At 38.4% G+C, this 23395-nt stretch overlaps 1 protein-coding gene across 1 annotated transcript in view; it reads right to left on the reverse strand.

Moving 5' to 3' along the window:
* GLDC (glycine decarboxylase) overlaps positions 1 to 23395 on the reverse strand; it is a 43813-nt gene that overhangs the window by 14744 nt on the left and 5674 nt on the right. Inside the window, exons 3-15 of the mRNA XM_086771083.1 lie at positions 20034 to 20169; positions 12179 to 12343; positions 9230 to 9307; positions 8393 to 8540; positions 7932 to 8128; positions 5124 to 5220; positions 4038 to 4143; positions 2815 to 2954; positions 2403 to 2483; positions 1742 to 1839; positions 1154 to 1238; positions 1020 to 1061; positions 653 to 795 (exon numbers count right to left, since the gene is read on the reverse strand). Coding sequence (XP_086627209.1) covers positions 653 to 795; positions 1020 to 1061; positions 1154 to 1238; positions 1742 to 1839; positions 2403 to 2483; positions 2815 to 2954; positions 4038 to 4143; positions 5124 to 5220; positions 7932 to 8128; positions 8393 to 8540; positions 9230 to 9307; positions 12179 to 12343; positions 20034 to 20169 — 1516 coding nt within the window. The remainder of the gene's footprint in view (positions 1 to 652; positions 796 to 1019; positions 1062 to 1153; positions 1239 to 1741; positions 1840 to 2402; positions 2484 to 2814; positions 2955 to 4037; positions 4144 to 5123; positions 5221 to 7931; positions 8129 to 8392; positions 8541 to 9229; positions 9308 to 12178; positions 12344 to 20033; positions 20170 to 23395) is intronic.

The raw sequence follows: 23395 nt of genomic DNA on the forward strand, positions 1-23395 counted from the left end.
TAGCAGGGGACTATGAGCCAGACTACAGAAAGGCAAACTAATACTGAAATGCATAGTAAAGTGTGCGCGGTGAAACATAAGAACTCTTCCACTGACATCCTAAGTGTAGATTAAGTCCTTGTTGCTCATTTTGTATCAAAACTACGAACGGACACAAACAGGCTGCAGCAGTACTCCTTTAGCTCAGGTTTATTTATTTCAGTAAGCATGCAGACCCGAGGCATTCTGCAGTCAAACTGAGTATCACCTAGTGCATCAAACACCAGTTTCAACAATTATATAGGTGCCAGCTCAGACACCTTATTCCTATTCCAAAACTTTAATTTTAGCTCATAGGACACTATGAGTAATGTCATCATTTTAAGCAAGCAATGGTGGAGAAACCATGAGAGAAGAAAACCATGGAGAAGAAAACATGGGAAAAAAGATTAAAAGACTAGAAAGGATGAAATAATTAAACTTTTAGAAGAGACAAGACAAAATAAGGTTCTGCCATTTTGAAAAAAACCACTGTTTTCATAACCTTGCATTCAAGGCTTCTCTTTGTCAAATTTAATTTTAGAAACTTCTCCATTTTTGGCTTGCACATTTTCTTTAGAGAAAAGTGTTTGAAATCATGTTAAGGAGCAAATGTTCAGAAAAAACTTCCTACCTGTTTGGTTGGAATGAGATTTTGTCATAGCCTGTAATCTCACATAGGTCCTTCTCTAAATCCTGGAAAAGCTGCTGATAGCCTTGAGCTTGATCCAGAGGCACAAAAGGGTGGATGTTGGCAAATTCTTTCCATGAAATAGGCTATTGAAAAGAAAAAAAAAAGAAAAAAAAAAAAAAAGCATGTGCTGTAACATACAATTCTGCAGACAATTGTTTTGTTGTTAAACTCTGTGAAGGGAAGAAGCTGCCCTGTGCTCATATGAAAATCAAACTAGACCAAAAGCAGTCTTTACTTCTCTAGAATGACACTGGTTAGATAGTTTGCTTATGTGGGTCTCAAGTAAGACAGTACTATTGCAACTTACTGTAAGTTCAGCTGAACTATTGAGCTTCATTGTGCAGGACCCCTAAAAATACAAACACATTCGTCACTATTTCTTGAAACATCCAAATACGTATGTAAGTACCTATTGTTTTTCTCTTTTCAGTAAATACCTACCAAAGGAATCATGCTGTGAACAAGGGAAATATCTTTGTTTTCTAATCTTTTCATGTATCGCACGATATTTGTCTCAGAGTGATAGCTGGGGAACACAAAATGTGGCGTTAAGGCAAGTAGATTAGCTATACCAGCTGGTTAATCTGTGCTGTAGCATAGGAAAAGCCATAAAAAAGTAACGAAGACTGAAGATAATTCTTAATATATACTAGGTACTTCTTTCCAAATCAGTACTTTATGCTTGCTAACAGCAACATGGATGAAAAATGCTCATTTGCTTAGAAATGCTATCATTAAATATGGAATTTTAGGGCTCTAGTAAGTCAGCTAACGCTACATTCTCAACTAATAGCTTGTACAATGTAGCAGATTAATGGAAAAATATATCCCCAATGTGACTATGAGTATCCCTTTGCTCATTTAAAACAAGAAATATCTCTAAAAATACTACTGAGTCCTTATTTCAGAGTAACAAGTGACTTTGTAAATACAGCTACAAAACTGTCCTCAACTGACTCCAATACCACATCTGAAAGGACATACTTTCAGATTCCATTAAAATATCAGATATACAGCAATTTCACAAACCTGTTGAAAACTTGATGTGTTAAGAATTTGGAAGTTCTCTTAAATGGTGTGCTAAGGATGCCTTTGGTCTCCTCACCCATACCCTCAGCAATTAGTTCCTTTGACACAAAGAAACATACAGTCAAATACTTTTAAAGAAACTTCTCTTTTCACAGTCAATTTCCATCAGAACTAGCTTATACTACTAGCTTACCTCAAGATTTAATCAGCTCTTTAGGTTAAAAAAAAACTTTACTAACATACATACTTGTCTATATCTAGCATGACAGCACCATTACATTAAAACTGGGTACAGATGTCTCAGTAGTCCTCATCTTGGAAGTATTGCTGCTAATTACTAATGACATGCAACAAAAATTCCAGTGGGAGAGAAATAATTGATCACCATATCCTAACGCTCACAAACCACTTAACAGCCTAAAGGCAGAGTGTCCAAGCTGACCAAAAGGACTATAGTGTCACAATCAGAAAATGGCATTACTCAGTTACATAAATCATTGTTATCTCATACTGCCTCCTTCTTTAAGAGAGGATCTGAAATTCTCAGTATTTAACAAATGGTGATCGTACAGACAACCACTGTCCCAAGAGCAGTTTTGCTTCTCACTAAACTTCTGAAACTTTCAGATAATCTAATCCGTATTAACTATTGCCTACTTACAGCTGAAGACTCGCAACCAAAAATCCATAATATGTCATCTAGGTCTTTCTCATTTACAGTTTCATCAAGCGATACTCCAAGCTATGGATAAAAGCAACAGTAATTACTCAAAGCTCTTAATTTCAGAGGCATAATTATATTTGTTCTGGTTGAGAAATGGAAGGGAAAAAAAAATAAACCTATCCAACAAGATGTAAATGTCACTTCATTTTATGTAACAGATACATACCTTTATTTTATTTACATAAGTTTTTCCAGTTCCTGCCTTTCCTCTGCTAAATCATCCATTTGTCTGAGCAAATTACAGGAAGTCTTAAATAATTTTGTTTGGTTTAGCACACGTAATGACTAGAAACTTCATGCAGAAAAAGTCACGCTACAAAATTTCTGAAAGGTTTAGGGAGTCGCTTACTCTGCCATCACTATAAATCCGAAAATTTATCTTTCTAAGAGCTGCTCTGTCCAAAACCTCTTTGACTGAGCATCCACATGTGATCGTCAAGGTATCAAAGAACAGATCATGATGTAGTTTATGACCAGCTCGCCTGAGACCTATAAAAAACAGTAAGTTAATTCTATTAGCTGCACACCAAATTGCTTGCTTACATAGTATTTGCATAACAACACTATCAATCTCCTAAGTAAATGCTTTTACATAATAAAGCAAAATATTCCCCTGTGTACAGAGCCACAAAAACACCAGCTTTTTAGTGAAATGTCAGCTGTGCATGGAATGCTTGTAAATTACATTCAGACCTAATTAACAAAGCAGATTGAGTGTAGGGAAGATCCTTCTGATAGATCAAGTTTGTACCATATACAGTAGCAGAATTGGTACATGAATGCAGTAAGGACAAAACCACAAGAATGGAAAGAAAAATGTTATTATATAAATGGATATTAACTGTCATGGACCTTGCCATAACAAAGTTTAGAGACTGAGTGCTTTTCACAGCAGCAAAAGGTCTTCCAGACAAGCTGGCAAATAAAGCATGGATAATTGTGGCAGTCAGTCCTCAATTCCCAGCATTCCAGTTCTGCATAGCTCCTTCTGACAGCAATAATAGTCATGCCAGTGAAAAAACCCTACCAGACCACATAGTCCAGCTGCAATATTATTTTCTGCTACAGATTCTGTGCTTTTGGTCAGCTGTTAAGCTTTGGGATTTCAGTATTCATAGCAGGTATGATACTCCACCCAACCTAAATGAAATCTTCCTATTTCTTTAATCTCATTTATTACTTATTTTTGCTATGTTATTAATCCTCTGTGCAGATTTATGTGTGAAAACTAGGATGGTCCGTTAAGGGAAGTACAGAGCTTGCAGCTGGAAAACAGCATTTGAATCTTATCATCTAGACACTCGCTATGTAGACTTCTGTTAGTTTCCCAAGGAAAAAGAAGCAATGCCTGCAAGCTTGTTATCACACAGATATCTAATTCTTGGATGTCATTATTAGAAACACACAAAAACATTAGCTATGAATTTTGTATTAAAATATTCTCTCCAGAATGTAGAGAATACACATCAGCTGGCAAAAAAAAAAAAAACTAACCCATAAGTTTACTTAAGATGTATTATTTAAGAAGGTGTAAGGATTTAAGAACAGTTTTTGCAAACATTAAATACTCACCTTCAGCCAAGATTAAAGTAGCGTTGTGTACCCGTCTTGCAATATGCCTTAATCCATCAGACCCATGGTATATACCAAACATGGCTGCCATGTTAGCCAGAAGAGCCTAGGATCCAAATACAGTTTAGGACATTATTACATTACCATCACCATCATCAAAGATCACTTCACGTTAATTTAGTGGGAGCACCTAGGGACAACCACACATTATTATACTTGGTTATGTGTTGCCTACAAAATAAAAGGTGGCAAAGGCAAAATACTTTTATGAAACTATAAACATTGATTAAGAATACAATGCCTTTTGAAATGTAACTGTGTCAGCAATTAACATGAACTTAAATTCAACTGCTGCAACAAAGACATTTGAAGACTCTCAAGTAAAGCCAGTCTCATCGGAAACTCATTGTTTAGAATTGGTACAAAACATTCATGGAATATATCATGAATACTACATAATTTTAATAATATTACATAATCCCTCCTCAAAATCCGGCACAACATTAAGAGCAAAGCATTGATGGGAGCAGAAAAAAAAGATGAACTTGTCTGGCTGAAGGTCTGTGGAGGCATGCTGAAGATAACTATTTTGGATAATTACTTACTTAATCATAGTATTTTCCTGTACAGATAGCTCTTTGGCGATGTAATGGTTTTTGCGTCAGATCACAAAGACAAAAATATAAGTTGTGACAATTTGAACAAGCGGTTTTAGAATTTTTTTTTTTCCTTCAGTAGACAATTTCAGATCATTAGAATTCCCTTCCACTTCATTAAGAAATTCGTCTTATTTGTAACAAACACAGCACTTACTCTACGAGACTGATGGAAGCACAACACTGCATGAATTCAGGGTTAAATTATTTATTAAAGGAAACAGATACTAATATGCTCTTTTCAAGCAGGGTTCAATTTTTCAAAGGGCTCAAAACAAACACAAAAGCACTAGAGTATTTAAATTATGTTCTTCATTTTTCTAGTAAAAACTCTCAAAAGTATCGCTAACTCAAATTACTGTGATGTCAGGACTACAAATTTACAGTTTAACTTGTTCATTTCTACCGCTGAAAATAAAGCACAAGTTACCTGTGCTGTGCAGATGTTGCTGGTGGCTTTATCCCTCCTGATATGCTGCTCTCGTGTTTGCAAAGCAAGTCGGTACACTTCCTTTCCATTTGCATCTCTAAGTCACAAGCGAAAATGTGGCTTCAGTTACTTTAAAATTACAGTAACTTAAGATGCTGGGCTCTATGCACGCTAACCTGAAACTAGTTATCTACCCTCAGAGACAGAAAGGTGCTGGAAAGAATAAAGTGTAAGTCAGGACAGCTGTGACATCAAACAGAGAGTGACACTAAAATCTCTAGGTTTCTATTTACATCATGGCTGGCAAATGTGTCCAGTCAGGCAGAGCACACAGTGAGTTTTCTAAGCGTACTACACCAAAACATGGTATTTGCCTTAAAATGCCACAGATTATTGCAACTGTTTTAACTTACTATTCAGTTTTAAACGAATGGTAATCCAGAACTTAACTTAAAGAAACATTGAGAAGCCAGCACCTTTTCCAATGATGTCAAGTAAGAGCATATTGAGTTTGCATCTAAAAACAACCTGTCCAACAAGGCTGTGTGAGAAAATTGGCTCTGGCCAATCCATCCTTTAAGAGGTCCTTTTCTAGGGTTCCTAACATGTTACAAGTGGAGAGGCAAGAGTCAATCTAATATCCTTTAAAACGACCGAAACTTTCAGAACAGCCACAAAAAGAAACAAACTATATACACATGCACATATATATACATGTACACATGTGGGGGTTTGAACAGCTAGACTACTTGTCTCAAGCACTTGTGTACCAGTTACATGATATTTAAACCATTTTTACTCTAGCAGTTGTTTGGGGATTTTGAACATACAGCTTAGTTCATCATCAGTCCATCCAGAGGGACCTTGACAGGGTGGAGAAATGGGCTGAGAGGAACCTCATGAAGTTCAACAAGGGGAAGTGCAACGTCTGGCACCTGGTGAAGAACCCATGCACCAGTACAGGCTGAGGACACCCAGCAGGAAACCAGCTTGGCAGAAATGACTCTTAGGGTCCTGGGGGGTACCAAGTTGAACATGAGCCAGCAATGTGCTCATGAAGCAAAGGAGGAGAATGGGCTGCATTAGGCAAAGCTTTGCCAACACGTTGAGAGAGGTGATCCCTGCCCTCTCTTCAGCACTGGTGAGGCCACCCCTGGAGAGCTGTGTCCAGTTCTGGGCTCCTCAGTACAAAAGAGATATGGAGGCACTGGAAAAAGTCCAGTGAAGTGCCACAAAGATGTTGAAGGGACTGGGCCATCTCTCCTATGAGGAAAGCCTGAGAGAGCTGGGACAGTTCAGCCTGGAGAAGGCTCAGGGACAACCTCATCAATGTACAGAAATAACTGAAGGGAGGATGCAAAGAGGACAGAGTCAGGCTTTTATTAGCAGTGCCCAGAGAGAGGAGAAGGTGGCAATGGGTGCACGCTGAAACACAGGAGGTTCCTCCTGAACATGAGGAAACACTTTTTCACTATGAGGGTGACTGAGCTCTAGCACAGGTTGCTCAAAGAAACTGTGGAATCTCTTTTCTTGGAGACTTTCAAAAGACATCTGGACACGGTCCTGGGCTACGGGCTTTAGGTCACCCTGCTTGAGCACGGGCATTGGACCAGATGACCTCCAGCGATCCCTTCCACCCTCAATCGTTCTGTGATTCTGTGATCAAAAACTTAAAAAGCACACAGCAGAAAGCTGTATTGAGAAAGTACTGTAGGTTTTCCCATTTTAACATTTCATTTTCTGACTTTCTTCAGATGTAGGAAGATGAAAGCAGATTAAAAATACTAAACTAGGTATAGTCACAGAATAGCAGTAGCATGACCTTGACAAATAGAATTACCGTTCTTTTGTAAAAGATTGTACCAGACTTCTGATCAAAATCTGAACTGGGGATCAGATTTCAGAATTATGAGTAAAGCCTAAGGATAATCCTAGAATAAGCAAGATGATTAAAAACATATTTGATGTATTTCTAAGCTTATTGATAACTTTTAATGTCATTAGTTACTCTGCCTACTGAAGTACTTCTGAGTAGCTTCTGTGCCAAAGATATGCAGTCTTTCCAGTGACAATTACTTTGCAATTCTCCTATTCACAGTTAGACATCTTGTCAAAATTCAAAATATGTGACCAATATAAGAATCAGAGGTAAGTTTTTCTCTGCTTTATTTAAACTTGACTCAAATTTGAACTAGATTTAGTTCCTTCTTGATTATTGGGGAGGGTCACTGAATTTTCTACTTCTTTCCATATAGGTTTTTAATGACTGGATGTCAGGTAAAAAGGTATAACAATACAGAATAAGTGGAATAAGTTAACTTGCAAAGCTGCATGCCACCCCAATTAATCCTCTCTGCTGTTTTGGTAATCCCTTCACCCCACATTGCAGCAAGCACATCACAGCTTCATTCCACACAAATGCAATTGTTTAAGCTTGCTTCCTAAAAATTGAAGGTAACTTTTATTCTCCTAGTTTTCACGAAAAAAAAAGTGTTTGATAGAATACCATGGTCAGCTGTTATTCATAAAGGCTGCACAAGATTTTTCACAATTAGGGAGGTGGAACACTGGCACAGGTTGCCCAGAGAGGTGGTGGAAGCCCCATCCCTGGAAACATTCAAGGCCAGGCTGGATGAGGCTTTGAGCAACCTGATCTGGTTGGGGATGTCCATGCTCCTTGCAGGGGGGTTGGACTAGATGACCTTTAAAGGTTACTTCCAACTCTAACCATTCTATGATTCTAAGACAGACATAATGTGTTTTATTTTTATTTTCCCAGAAGACACTAACAGCAAAGGGAGCCCTTACCTTGTAACGCCCACCATTCTGCCCGGCATCATTCTCACTAGATTATCCTTGACAGCAAAGAATGCTGCATGGGGTCCCCCGTAGCAGAGTGGCACGCCAAACCTCTGAGAGTTACCCAGGACAACATCTACCCCAAACTCTCCAGGAGGCTTCAGAATACAGAGAGCCAGAAGATCAGTAGCGCAGCAGGCGAGAGCCTGAGAACAAAAGAGCACAGAGCAGTCAGCCTCTTTTTTTTTCTGAAGGAACGGTGTTTGCATGAGAGCTAAGTTTGAACAAGATATAGCTTCAAACAGTTCCGTATCACTTGTACAGAGCTGAGGTGCAAGGGTTGTAATGGTTATCAATCGCGTGGAGCTGAAGCGTAATACTTTAGATGATATCTCATGTAACAGTTTCTATGACTATGGCTGTTCAATGCTACAGATAGAAATCTGTGAGACTAATAAAATTCACTTTACCCCATTCTGATGAGCTCTTTCAACAAGTTCAGAGAAGTCTTCCACCTTCCCTTCAGTGTCTGGATACTGAAATAATACTCCACTGACATCCTTTCCACTGAAATCCATCTCATGGGGTAATTTGAGCTCAGTAATAACACCTGTATAACTTGAAAACAAAAACACACAGAAAACAATATATTCAAACCACTTCCTGCCTTGGATACTTAATATGATGTTTTCATGGACTTATATGTGACTTTTTTCTGTAACATACAGAGAGTTGAACCTGCTTTGCAGCACTAAACATTGAGAAAGTTTCCTGTCATGGTATATAGTACTGAAAAATAATTGCATTTCATAGAATTATCTTAAACATGGAACAAAGCAGAGCAGAGGATGCATAAGCTACTTGGTATCAACATTTTGCTGCTTTAGCATGTTTAATTTTGAGAATGAAGTCATGTTTTTAGAAGATATTTACTTTACACTGTAAACTTAAAATGGATTTAGCTTTCATTAAAAGAGAATTTTTGCTATCTAGGATAATTCACTTCCTAGTCAAAAAAATTACCAGATTGAATTCAATAACCAAATGTATATATTTGCACAAATATTTTAAGGGGAAAATTAAATATTTTCTTTTTATCAGATGTTTAGTCTCTTTTTAAATATTCCTAATTACTTTGCAGTTGTATTTGAATGGAAAAGTAGAAGCAATGCAGATTTCTGCTTCCATTTTGCACAGAAAGCATAATCCTATATTCCAAAAACATTAGGTATACGGTGAAGAGGCACAGATGAAAAATGATTCAATGTAAGTGAAAAGATACAGTGGAAAATGGAGAAAAACATTACTTTGCTCTTGTTTGGACCACTGCTATAGTTTGAGGGTGGCATCGGGCATCTACATAGAACTTCCTTCTTTTGTTGTGCCTGTTAAAAAGGAAAGGGAAAAAGGAAGGGTTACATATCCAGAATATATTGTTTTCCATGGAAAAAAAATTAATTGGTTTTCTAAATGTGAGTTTTCCTAAGTTAAAAGGCAATTGCAAATTTTGGTTATCATAACCAAATTACGTGTAAGATTGAATGAAGGTTCTGGTCCATTTAAAAAATAAAGTTTATTTCAGACACTTGAAGGAGATTCATACGTGACAAAAATTAAAACAGACTATGAGACAGACCAAGAAGCCAACTTAAAAAGCTGCAAGAATGCCTCCACAAACAGATACTCTTTTAAGGGAATACAGCTGTGTTTTTAAATACAGATTTTCAGTGTTGCCCTGGACAGCCAAACATGAGCCATCAAAGCAGCAAAACGGAGACTGAGGCAATTGCCTAGTTTTCTCTGGTAAACATGATTTTGTATCAGACTGATGCTTTGGACAACTGTATAGTTGTTACAACAACTATAATTGTTACAATTGTGTAACAACTGTATAGTTGTTACAACACAGTCTCTGCTGTGTAATCTTCTTCCTGATAAACAGTCCTACAGTGACCTTCAATCCTCTCTCAGATCTCTTTCGGTTTGCAGATCCCTTTCAAATGCCCCTAAAACACAGATCCCTGAAAGATTTGGATAGACCAGCAACAATTTCACTTTTAGCAACCCAGGACTGATGTACTTCACTGGTTTTTAAAGCTCCTTTTAACCACTAGTGGAAAAAATCCATTTCAGATCTTCAGTGTTCACAGACACAAGAGATTCATGTCACAGGTTATGTGATAAAAGCTCCTCTGCACCCCCACAAAGGGGCAATGGCTGGTGGGGGAGCACAACAACAAACACCCCGTCCCTGTCGCTCCCAGGCCCATCACAGGAGATACCAGCCCATAAGAGACCCACCTCCACGGGTGCAGAGGAGCGCAGAGGCCTCAGGGCAGGTGGGAACTCAAATTAATTAATTAACCCAGACAGACATGCTGTCTCAGTCGGCCCTGGGAATGAGACGTTATGGGATAGAGGGGAAGAGCGTTTGGGGATTACAATGGCTTATTATGAGATGTTCAGGGGGAAGGGGATCCAGCTAAGTGATTCTGGGAGGAACAAATGTAAGAAAATAGATGGGTAAGGGGTGAACAGGGCCAGCCACACATAAATAGTTGCTGGCTGATGCACTTGCATTCAACTAGTGCAGTTTGTCCTCTCTTCTTGTTAAACTCCTTTCTGATTCTTTTCACAATGGAGGGGACTCTGTATTCCGGAAATTGAGGGGTGGGTGTATACGGCTGTCTGGGTGCCAGTGACTGGAGTCAGACCACAGGGAATCCACATGCCCATGGTGCAGCAACTGGAGTGACCGGAGTGAGCAGACTTCAGTGGCCAGCAACTGGAGCAGCACCTCAGTCATAGGGGTCTGTGCGTCTGCGATGGAGCAGGTCTGTGTCTGGGTGTCAGCAGCTGGGCTGGTACCACAGGCAGGGCAACCAGACCCTCCAGTATGCCCACATTTCTCTTGTACTGGGAAGCCCAGAACTGGGCACAGCACTCCAGGTGTGGCCTCGCCAGTGCTGAGGAGAGGGAAACGATCACCACCCTCAACCATCTGGCAGCACTTCTCCTAAGGCAGCCCATGAGACCATTCGCTGCCTTTCCCCCCAGAGCACATTGCTGGCTCATGTTCAACTTGGTGTCCCTCAGGACCCCCAAAGGCTATTTCTGCAAAGCTGTTTTCCAGACTGCCAGCCCTCAGCATGCACCCTGTATGCCTGGGGTTCTTCATCTCCAGGTGCAGGACTTTGCACTTCCCCTTGTTGAGCTTCATGAGGTTCCTCTCAGCCCATTTCTCCAGCCTGTCAAGGTCACTCTGGATGTCAGCACAACCCTCTGGTGTATCTGCTGATCCTCCCAGTTTTGCATCATCAGCAAGCCTGCTGAGGATACACTCTGCCCCATCATCCAGATCATGAATTGGACCCAGGGTTGCCCCTGGGGTATGCCACTAATGACTGGCATTCAATGACTGGCCTTTATGTCACATATTACCACCCTCTGAGACCAGCCATTAAGCCAGTTTTCAATCCATCTCACTCTCACCTCATCCAGCCCATACTTCCTCAGCTTCTCTGCAAGGATTTAAGGAAGACCATGAAGGCAGACAATACCCACTGCTCTCCTCTCATCTACCAAGCCAGCCATTTAATTATAGAAAATTATTAGATTGGTCAAGCATGACTTCCTCTGTATGAATCCATGCTGGTGATTCCTGATTGCCTTCTTGTCCTTCACATGCCTGGAAATGATTTCTAGGACTAGCAGTTGTTCCATCACCTCCAAGGGACTGAGATGAGGCTGACCAGCCAGTAGTTCCCTGCATCCTCACTCCTGCCCTTCCTGAAAATAGGAGTGACATTTGCTTTCCGCCAGTGCTGACTCACCTCTCCTAGTCACCATGACTGTTTAGAGGTAATCAAGAGTGGCCTTGCAATGATATCAGGTGGCTCCTTCAGCACTCATGGGTGCATCACATCAGGGCCCATGGCCCATGTCCAGTGTGCTTAAGTATTCTCCAACCTGACGCTACTCCAACAAGGGTAAGTCCTCCTTGCTCTACACTTTCCACGGTCTCTAGATCCTTACGTTTCTTAAGGCCTTGGATGTCTGAGTTAAACACATCAACACTGGGCAATTCTCTAGGGGCTTAATATGATGGGCTATAGTTATTTAATGATTTACTCACAGTGAAAAGGCCACACTCAATTTCAACCCACTCGCCTATCCATTGCCTACACAGGAGAGAGGTCTTTCAAATGAAAAAATTCCTTCCTGCTGTAATTTAACCATACATTTAAACACAGTACCTGTGACATAATTGCATGGCTTCTGCAGCAGCTGTCCCTTCATCCAGCAAAGATGCGTTAGCCACATCCATTCCTGTAATATCACACACCATAGTCTGGTAATTTAGCAGGCTCTCCAGCCTGCCCTGGGAGACCTCAGGTTGGTAAGGAGTATACTGGGTAACCCTGTAAGAAGAGAATTCTGAGTCTGGTCCTAGGAAAATAAATATATCAGAACTATGCCAATATGTAACTGAACTATGTCATAGGAAAAATAAATTGTAAAGCATATTTAACACCAACAAGCAACAAAGTACCATGCAGCTACTCACTCATCCTCAATCTCTCCAGGTGAGGGGAATGCAGGAGAGAATCAGAAAGAAAGGAACACGTCTGGGTTGAAATAAAGATAGTTTACTAGGACAGCAAAGGAAGAGCTAATAATAATAACAATATATAGAAATAATTAATAAAACAGTAAAAGAATAATAAATTATACAAAAGAAATTATGCACAATTTCTCTCCGCTCAATGACCCGATGTCCTGTTCTTCACATACCAAATCCCACACTAAATCCAAACACAGCAGCTACTGGGAAGAAAATTAGCTCCATCCCAGCCAAAACCAGGACAGCATAAATCGCTAACACGAAAGTATGTTAGAAAACAGATATTTTTCAATGGTTATAATTTATTACTGGCCCAGAAGCCTGAATATATTTTCTCTTCTGGTTTTGACTTGGCTTTGTACAGGGGAAGAATTCTATTTCTCCATTTTGAAAAGATAAATTACTTTTAAAACAGAGGTGTGAGTGCATCTTGGGGAAGGGAGAGGGGAAGTCGGCACTGACTGTGGAAGAGTTGAGTCAAGTCATGATACCCAAATGAGAATGCTTAGCTCAATCATACGTAAGTATTGCCACTACTGTTTCTGAAGCTCTTTACTAGCCTAGTTTTCTCCACTCTTATGGGAGGAAAGGCACTCGGCATTTCACAGAATCAAGCTCAGAAATATGCAACTTCTTGTAAAATGACATTTTTCATATATATTAGTGAACAGTGAAGTGAATTTTATCTGTTGCCATTCGGAGCACAAAACAGTAGAGGCAACATAAGCAATTCCTTAGAAAAGGCAACAATCTAAGGGAAACACTCCATTATAACCGTCCAGAAAAACAAAGCAGCATGGGTCCAGGGATGAAAGGCAAGAACAGAGATCAGAGTCTCCTCTCACAGCTGGAAATTTGGGTACTGGATTCCACAGTGGTTCAGGACAGACTTTACAACAGTTTGAATTCAGAGTAGTGGCCAGAAACAACATATAAATGGGAACACTCCTGGCCTCTGTGTTCAGGCAACAGAAGTAAACAAGAGATTGTTTCCTGAAAGGGTGGTAGTAAGTCCTAGACTTTTGAAAAATGCTTATGGGTGAAGGTACAATCTGTAAAGAGAGACTGAAATATTTAGAAGTCCAAGTCACGTAATCAACAGAACATGAGCAACAAAGATTTTTAAAGAACAATCTGCAGAAACTGTGGCAGAGCAATATGAGAGAAGCAATAAAAAAGTAATGCAAGAGAGAATGTACAAAAAAAGTCCTGAAGAAGAGAATGGAAGAGCTAGAAAGAAAGATATACTCAATAAGTGAACTGAAAGTGTAATGTATGATCCTAATGTATTTAGTATTTAAATGATACATCTGCCCAAATTTCTCATATATACTATTCACTACAGTGACAGAGAGTAAGTTATATATTAAATAAATATCAATGATTTTCCCAAATATTGGAGATTTTTCCTGCTTCTAGCCAGTCTAACACTAAACTGCTTATCATAATATACTTGACTGCATAGTTCATAAGTGAGACTCTGTCCTGGGCTGCATGCAACATTGCTCATCTCAATAGTATTTTTTTTTCCCCCACGGCTGCTAAATGCAGTTTTCAGTTTGCCAGATAAACTTTCAGTCTGGGGGTATACAGATTTATTTTGTGAATGGTCTCTGTGCCTACTCAGTTCTCACCAATAAAGAGAGTTATTCCCAATTCCTTTGCATGAACGAGTTTTCTTTCTTAATAAAATAAACTCTTCCGTACCTGAAGTTAACAATCTTATCTTCTCATTTTATTTCAGCTAACGGCCTTTTTTAGCATTATAACTTGCAGGAGGAAGTAGAATTAGACTAATAAGAATTAAAGCATTGATATTAATTGAAATGCATTAGAGACATACTACTCAGTGCAAGAGAAGAAAAAGACAATCAAGAATTATTGATTAATAGTTACCATAACAATGCATTAACAGAAGCGAGTTTTTAATTAAAGTTGAGTAACCTGGCTTTATTGTTTATTTCAATAAAACACTGTTTCATTAAACCATTACTAATTAAGGACTGATGCAAAATTAGTAAGGTAGAAAAAAAAGAAAAATCATTAGCACAGAAGCAATATTTCACATTACATTTGACCGCAAATTTTGCTGAAGTGTTTGCTACAACATTAAAGTTCTAGCTGTTCATGTAGTGCAAAATTCTTTATTTTGTTTTCAAAGAAAAAGCATCTTTCTTAAGATGCAAGTAATGTTCACAATTCCTTACTTGATGATAATGCCCTTTCCTAAGATTTTATCATATATAATTAGAGATAGACATTGCAATGAATGCTTCAAAGCACTCAAATCAGCTATCCAGAAACATAGTAAAAAAGCCTCAAGAATTTCCACTTACAGTTTATGGTCAAATAATTTTTTAAAGGAAGTTTTTATATTGTATAAAATAAGTGAATAAATCTATTCTTAAACTGCTACTAAGTAGCTGCTAATTTGATAGTTCCCTTGAATAACCTCAATCCCACCCTACATAGTTGGCATAGTACACTATCCCAACTACAAAACAGAATTAATTAAGCTTTGTGATTTTTATGTTATGCTTTTTAATGGTAAAAACAGTTGAAGCAAAACCAATCAATTTTCTAAAGGGTGGAAAAAATTTGACCAAGAAATTCTGAATTCCACTATTCCTGCAAATTACAGTCCAGGAAGTTTAACAGTTGTACAGGTAAAGACACCTTTTATAACACAGAAACAGTTACTTAAACACTTTTTTTTTTTACCCCAGAAGATTGTTTGGCACTATCTAAGCATCTAAATCTTTTACTATATTAATTCTGCTTCTCCATAATTTCTTCAAATAAAATAGCTGGCTTTGGTCTGCACTCTGACATCTGCCTGAATCTATACTACATGTTAAGTGACTTTTTAAAATCATTTAAAAGCAAACTCTTTAAAAATAAAACTAATTTCTAAATTAAACTTGTACATAAATCAAATCTCTAAAAAGCACACTAAACTGTCTCTCATTCAAACACCCCTTCTCTTCTGCTTAGGTTTATTCAAGCGGTTATTCTGCACATCATTCAAGTGGTTACCAACAACATTAAAATGAAAAGGGAGAATTACCGTCATGGCAGGGAACACAGCTACAAACTGCCTCTTGTTCAACTGAACTGGAGGAAAAAATGATCTCCAGTCAGCACCTGTTTGACCAAAAGTACCTCTGGAGACAAACGCTCCCTAGCTAATTAAGGCAGACCAGTCATGACACAAAAGAAATCTTCCATGAGAAGTTTGTGGCATCTTTCTTGAGCCAGTGTCTGACCTCCAGGTGTTCGGTAGTAAGTGACTTCAGTTTTTGCAGCTTTTATAATTCTTTGCTTTAGTTTAGTGTTTCACGCTTTGCCTCATCCCACCCCCAAAAACACTTGTATGAATACAAACTTTAAGATATTGATGAAGGTTTTAAAAACCTGCCATCAAAGCAAGAAGTATCTAGGAAGCATGCTTTCAACCAAAAGCTAGGTCACTCATCAAAAAACCTGGCTTATGAAAGAGCAGAAGCTTTTGTACTTGGGAGCTGGGTTTGTTCTAGGTTTGACAACAAAACAGACTATGCATTAACTGCAAGATTAACAATTATGGCTTCTTTATACTACAGTTGGCTCTTCTGCCACGCAAAGATCCAGAAAACTCCACTATCAAGCAATATTCAATGAACTTGTTCTTGATTAGTATTTGTAGACGTACAGTCAATAAGATCTAAGTAGAAGCCAAATTTATTTCTTAATATACAGTAAGTTCTAGCAAAATAGTTCACCATATATCTTCCTTCGTGATTTTTTTAATACTTCAACTGATTCACTGGAAAGTTAATGTATTCATAATCAACACAATACTTTTAACTTGCTATAAATGATGTTCTTGCAGTTTTAGACATTTGCAAGACTAATCTCACACAACAGCAGGGCAAGAATTGATTAAGATTTTCAGTTAGAACAAGTATTCTTTTTGAGATATGACAATTTTAAGATGAAACAAACTTAAAGTAAACACAGGTCACTAGCAGAATTTAAAACCAATATACAGGAGCCACAGAAAAAAGGTAAGTCATACATCTGACAGCACTGGAAAACTGAGACTGAAGTTCATGAAATTTTTAAATTATCTGATGGGTAGAAACCAGTTGCGTAAAGTCTGTATCAGATCTTTGCACAGCATGCCGCAATTTTCAGAATGCAATGCAAAAGTGCTGAGTGCTACTAGCTAATAAGTTGACTAAGTTACACTAACAGTGTAAAGACTGCAGGTGTCCTTGGTACAGGCACTTTATTCTTACATATTTAATGTCTGGGGGAAAAGGAATTAAGTGAGTTGTACTTTGGAGACCTCTGCATCGTGCTCTGTTGTATGGAGGTAGTGTGATTTCAAAGGCCTTCTTGATTTTCAAGACCTGATAGATATTTTTATCCATTTAAGCCCCCAAAATAAATACATTGCTTTGACATATATGTTAATAAGAAGCCTGTATGTAACCCGATTTCTGAAACCAAATATCCTTCACATCTTCAGTTATTCATTTATGTTCACGGCAGGGCGCAGAATTAACCTGGTATGCTACCAGGGAAAGAGCTCAGCACACTGGGCGTGAAAAAATGTAGTGACTATGTTAATATAGGGAACAGTGGAATAAGGACTACGCATTTGCATCAGCAGACAGATAACAGGTATTCATACATTTGATGGGTCTATGCGGAAAGCCACATAACTGGTGATAGGCCCCAAAATAAATCCTTCCACCTGCATTGTAGGGTTGAGATGCTCTAAGCATAAAATAAGTCACACGTTGGTCTGCTCTTTATTTGTCTGGAAAAAAACAGGTTAATACTTTCGCTAGTATCAACCAAATAGTGTCTAGAAAATACTTCTAAGACTTCCACTCCGTGTTAGCACGGAACTGTTAGTCACAGATTGCTAGGAACAAGGCAGTGTTAGCAGCCAGTAAACAAGACTAAAAGGAAATCAAGTACCAAAAATAAAGGATACTTATCTTTTACCTTCTGTGACTATGTCAAATTGCTCATAAAATTTCATGACTGAAATTTTAACTGCAGCATTTCAGGTCCACAACAGAAATTTCTCTGCTTGCTCTCTAACTTTCAATAAAAGTGTTCTTTGGATAAAAAAGTTGTCTGAAAAATAACTACCCCAAGTGTTTTGAAACAGCTTCTTTCACAAGTACAGAAGTAGTTAAAATGGGATGCAGACTTGAAAGAAAAGGATGCCTACGCTTTTCTACAGTACAAGAAATTCCTGAATGCTGACTTCCCAGGCACTTACTAGTGCATAGTTTAGGTCAGACAGTGTTATCTCACAGTAATTAAGCCATTCAGCTTTTATTGTGAAGAGAGACATTACAGATCATTGTCCAAATGCTTCAAAAAAATTTTGAAACTCCAACAGCGTTTGAGCATTTTCTTAACAGAATCTGAGATTTGGGAAGAGTTTTGTGGTACCTTCTAAAGAAAGCAGAGTGGGTCAGTAGTCCCATTTTCAGCCGAAAATACATTTTGTTCTAAATAGTTTCCTCCTGAAATCCACCTCTTTGCTTCCCACTTCCTCCTGGCAAGTCCAAGTGTCCTAAATACTGTGAAGTCCTTCACTTTTGTGTTCACAGACTTTTATGAACAATCTTCTACAAACTTACATTGTATTCCAAAGCAAGCCTTGCTGTAACGAACACCAAGCAATGAGAAACTATGATTCATGTGACAGAGGCAGAATTGATTAGAAACAATAAGCCCGCCCTTGCAGAATTTCCCTTGGAGCGGTGATGTGAAATGTGTTAGCACAGAAACTGTCACACACTCAGCAGATATAAGGAGAGGTTTGATTTCTCAAACAGCTTCCACAAAGTCTGTAAAGTTGCTTTTGCACACATGCACACACACATACACTCTCTCCCCAAAACACATTTCAGCCTTCATTTTAGGACACTCCAAGCACAGATTTCTAGATAGACTCTCCAGGTTGTTTCATTAACACTATATTACTTTGTAGGATTTAAAAATATGCAGTTCATTTCGGTCCACTTACTTTTTAACTGTTCTTATTTTTGCCTATAGCAACTGATTATTTGTTTTGCAGCACTGTATTGAAATATTTAGATGGCTTATGTCGCAAAAAGTGGGTGGGGATAAGGACAAATAAAACTTAGCATAGATATACTGCATAGATTCCTTGAGTCCAAACAGCGCAAAGTTTTAATCAGTTCAGAAGTCTGAGATGCAAATAGAGCAGAGAAGTCTAAAAATACTTAGACTTGGACGTCTACAGATACAGAGACACATTTATGGCAACCCAAAGTATAAAAAATATAGCATTTAAGCAACAATGGCTTTTTACACTGGCTCATTTGACTCTCTGGTTGGTTGGCTGGGGTTTATGTGTGTGTGTATATATATATATAAAACAGCTTTAAATACTGCTTTTATTAAAATAAAAATGCTCAGTAAAAAATGACAGTTATTATTTTAATACAGTACCAAAAAAAAAAGGCTGTTACTAACTAAAGCTAAGGGAACTTCTAAACCAATGCAGTGGCATTTAGTCTATTGGAAAGTGAGACTCCGCATTAGTTTTTCTGTTGCATCATTTCTGGGTTACAGTACTTTAGAGAAATGTCAATGCTAAGTGAGTATTTATAATCAAGGCCTGGTGCCTTTGTCAGGAAAAGTCCAATAGACAAAACTCCATTATTATTTAGATTAATGCTGTTCATAAGATATAAATCAATGCATTAAAATATTTTCCTTTTTACATTTAAGTAAAAAAAACCCAACCAAACCAGTAACATTCAAAGTCTGTCAGATAGGCTATTATTTTGCTTGTCCCACAAAACTGAAACATCAGCTGAGTGATGAGAACAAAGTACAATATTCTCAGCCTCTTCATAAATAAATTGTCAAGTATTGCTGTCTACCTGTTTTCAGGCACCAGTGAATTTTTCAGACGATAGCATACTTTATGGATACACATTCAAAGTCTTGAAGGTCTCTGGTTTCAAAAAAAACCAAGAAAGAAATACCAAGAATACAGCTTTTAAAGCTTTTGAGGCTTCTTACTTCCTCATAAGAAAACCATAATCAGAGTATTGCATAGTATTTAACTACCTCCACCCAAAATTGCATACACCAGTGGAGGAGGGAGCCACTTTAAATTTAGGCACAAGTTAGGAAAAAATTACTTTATTTTAGGAGTTAAGTCTGTACACTTCCTTAAAGCACACAAATATTCTTAGTTTAGTTCACAATAAATAGGAGCTGTGAATAGAAGTAATAAAAATCAATTAAATATTTCACAGAAAAAGTATCTTCGAAAGTAAAAAGTATTCTTTTTCCTCGCTTACACACCAGTAACAAATATACAAAAGCCTTAGTAAAAAAAATAGCTTTCAGGTATATTTGTCTATGTTCACTCATAAGACGAACCTCAAATGTATATTTATATACACGATTAAAAAAAAAAAAAAAAAGCAGTACATTACCATCCTGCATTCTCCAACAAATTCCGTGCGATGGGCTGAGGCATTGAGCAGTTGTAATAACCCATTCCTATGTAAGACCTCCATATCTTGTTCTTGCTTGCAATATTGTATAGAGTTTCAAGGATTTCATTTTCACCTATTTGAAAAGAAATTATGTCAGAAAACTACAGTTACATACACTATTAACAATTTTTAACTGGAGTGTCTTCTACCTCTGTGTACAAAAAAAAAAAATGCAACATTGGTGATGCAAGCATAAAGAGTAACAGAATAAAGTGCAAACCAAGAAAAGTAAAGATAAAATAATAAGCTGGTAAAATATTCTGGGAAAGTTTAAATTCTGTCAAAATTCTGGAAAATGCAACAACTGAATAATTACAGGGTTTCAACCAATGCGGAAACAGTAGTGAGAGAAACAGCTGTAGGCAAATGGCTTATGGAGCCCTTTTTGTGCTAATGCAATGTACATTCTGTGTCCCTTGCACATGCATTCAAATGTAACTCAGAAGGCACTTCTTATTAGCTAAACCTTGCAGAATCAGTACTGGATGAAGCCATGGCCATCCGCAATTATGATTTACTGTTTCTAACAGAGCCATTTTTGCACAAACTGGGCTCACATCAAATGTAATTCTTCATATTAAAGAATTTTATTTTCTCACATTTTCCTGAAATAGCTGATAAAATGGAACAGTTCTTTTAATTCAATTTTAGTATGCTTCACCAGTTTATAAAAAAAAAAAAGTGTGATTACAGTATTTCTTTCTTAAGAAATTCCATTTAAGATTAACTTTTAAATGAGTCTGCCAATCTAGCTTGGAGAGATTACAACAGAATGCTTTTGAAGTGTTCAGATGGAAAGCACTTGCACTCCCTCCCTCCCCCAGCTATAGCTGAGTTTTTGGTCTTGCTCCCACATACTTCTCAGTGTCCTGAAGGCTGTGCAAACATCACACTCAGTCAACCTGTTCCTAGTAGTCAATGAATAATGCTACCCAGCATCTGACAGAGGGAAAGATTTACAAAATGTCTTAGCACCTGAGGATGCAGAAAGATGGTCAGTAGGCTGTTTAAGATTACGCAGAGACGTAGGCCTGCCCAGCTTAAGAGACCTGGGTGGAATTGGACATCAGTCCCCCTAGGTGAGGGAAGCAGGTATTTTTTTTTCTTTTTCCCTCCAATCTGACCTCAGAAAATACTGTACTGCGGCAGCTGCACCAAGTTCTGTTCATTCTGCACTGCAACTTGAAAAGCAGACTTTGGAATATAAGGCTACAAATCACCAAAGCAGAATAGGTGGAGCCCTGGATGTCTCAAAACTCGTTTTCTCTCTGTAAGATACTCCAGCAAGAGAGATTGAGTCAAAACAGTTAATGCTCTGGAATCTGGTGGCAAATAATTCTCTAGGTTTTGAATTAATTTCTTCCGTAGCCATAAACACGGATATTATAACTTCAGCTCGGATTTCAAAACTCATCTTCCCTCTTCCTTTTACTCAAAGTGCTACTACTGTATTCTGTGTATAAAGATTATTTAAAAAAAAAAAAATCTTCTGATTCTCAATTAATTTCCTCCACAGTCACACTATACCTTCCACAAAGTTATTTTTTTACTGATCTTCAGTTCTCACTTCAAAGTTCATTTCCTCTCTGCCTTTTACCCAGTGTTACTATTAGATCTAACATACAAAGATTAATTTCTTGTTTTCAGTAAACTGCATTTTTTTTTCTGGAGACTCCAGAGTCATGTGTTTATTATACCTGAACTCAGCAATGTGCAGGGCAAAGTTTCTAAGGCATACTGAGCAGCTCTACTCCCCAGTACTCCTCCCTTGCTGTTTATTCCAGACAGATGCACTTGTTTGCTTATTTTAAGTGAGAACCTTAATACTGCAGAGATCTTCCTCTACCACTTGCAACCCAACGGTTTGACGAAAGACAGTCTGGGTGCAGTTTGAGAGGGAGAAATGTATTTTTACAGAATTCAAACATTCCTAATTTTTTTAAAATGGTAATGAATCTGCTTGTCTAACTCCAAATGCAGTTGAAGGCAGAAGTTGGCTATCATTTAACTTGCTCACTAGCCCAATGTCACACACAAAAATGCATTAATAGTGCAATTTCTGCAGTAAACACATACCACAAATAACTGTACTATGTGTCACACAGCATTTCCTTTGTTCACCCAACACCCAACTAGACGTTTCTTCTAGAGAGTAATTTCTTAGTAAATACAGCTAACAACCACCACATGAAGACACTGAACACGTGCTGGAGTGCTCTGAAATACACCAGTTTCCAAACTGATTCAAGGCACAAAGCAAAACGCCTTGAGGGACTGGAAGCAGCTTAGGTAGCCATCAAGCTTAAGAGTAGAACCACATCCCACCTAGAGAAGCTGCACTGCTAGATCAAACACTGAATATATTTTTTATTATTACATTTTTATGAACTACCTGTGCAGACAGTTACACTACTAGTTTTAATCAAGGTGATGAAATGCCAGAGTGAAATGCATTCCTGAGTAAGGGAAGTCGATAGCCCCTGCCTTGTCTGTACAGCCTTGCTTACCTAACACTAAACGTAAGTCCATGTAGATTTATGATTATTTCATTTTCATAAATTTAGTGTTTGCTTTACACTGGTGGGGTTCTGAATCCAAGCAAAACTGACACAGACAAGGGCAAGGGAAATTAACACATATGTCGGGGTCCAAAGACCAGAGAGCAAGGGAATGAAGCCATTCTTAACAGCATCCCTAGCACCGACGGGAGGGATGGAAGAGATGCAGCTGGGCTCTTCACAGCAGTCGGGGGCAGGAGGGACACGGGCAGTGGCATAAGCTGAAAAATGAGAGGCTCAGGCTGGAGATGAGGAGAAGCCTTTTCCCCTTGAGGACAGCCCAGCAGTGGAGCTGGGTCTCCAGCTGTGGGAAGGTTCCACGCCCTGACTAGGTGAAGCCCTGAGCAGCCCAGTCTGAGCCTATGACTCAGCCTGCTCTGAGCAGGGGCTGCGGCTGCAGACCTCCCCAGGTCCCCACCAGCCCGAACAGGATCCTATGTCTCTGTCAGCAGCTGTATTTTCCACCCCGTCAGGCCTAGCTTTTACATTCCCATAATGTTATATGTGAGAGGGGTCTAACGCTTTACTGGTCGCTCCGTAAATAACCAACACTAGTATAAAGGCAGAAGAACACTAACCACAAGAGTGATCTTACGTATGCTTCGAAATTCATTTTCAAATTCAAAATGAAACTGCTGTTTCCAATTTGGTCAAGAAGAGTGTCACCAAACCCAGAAAATTACAGAGACTGTTTCTGCTGTATAAAGTATGTACTTTGGAGCACATGAAGTGGAAACAGTG

The sequence above is a fragment of the Chlamydotis macqueenii genome, chromosome Z (assembly GCF_036417535.1).
Source record: "Chlamydotis macqueenii isolate bChlMac1 chromosome Z, bChlMac1.mat, whole genome shotgun sequence".
Taxonomy (NCBI): Eukaryota; Metazoa; Chordata; class Aves; order Otidiformes; family Otididae; genus Chlamydotis; species Chlamydotis macqueenii.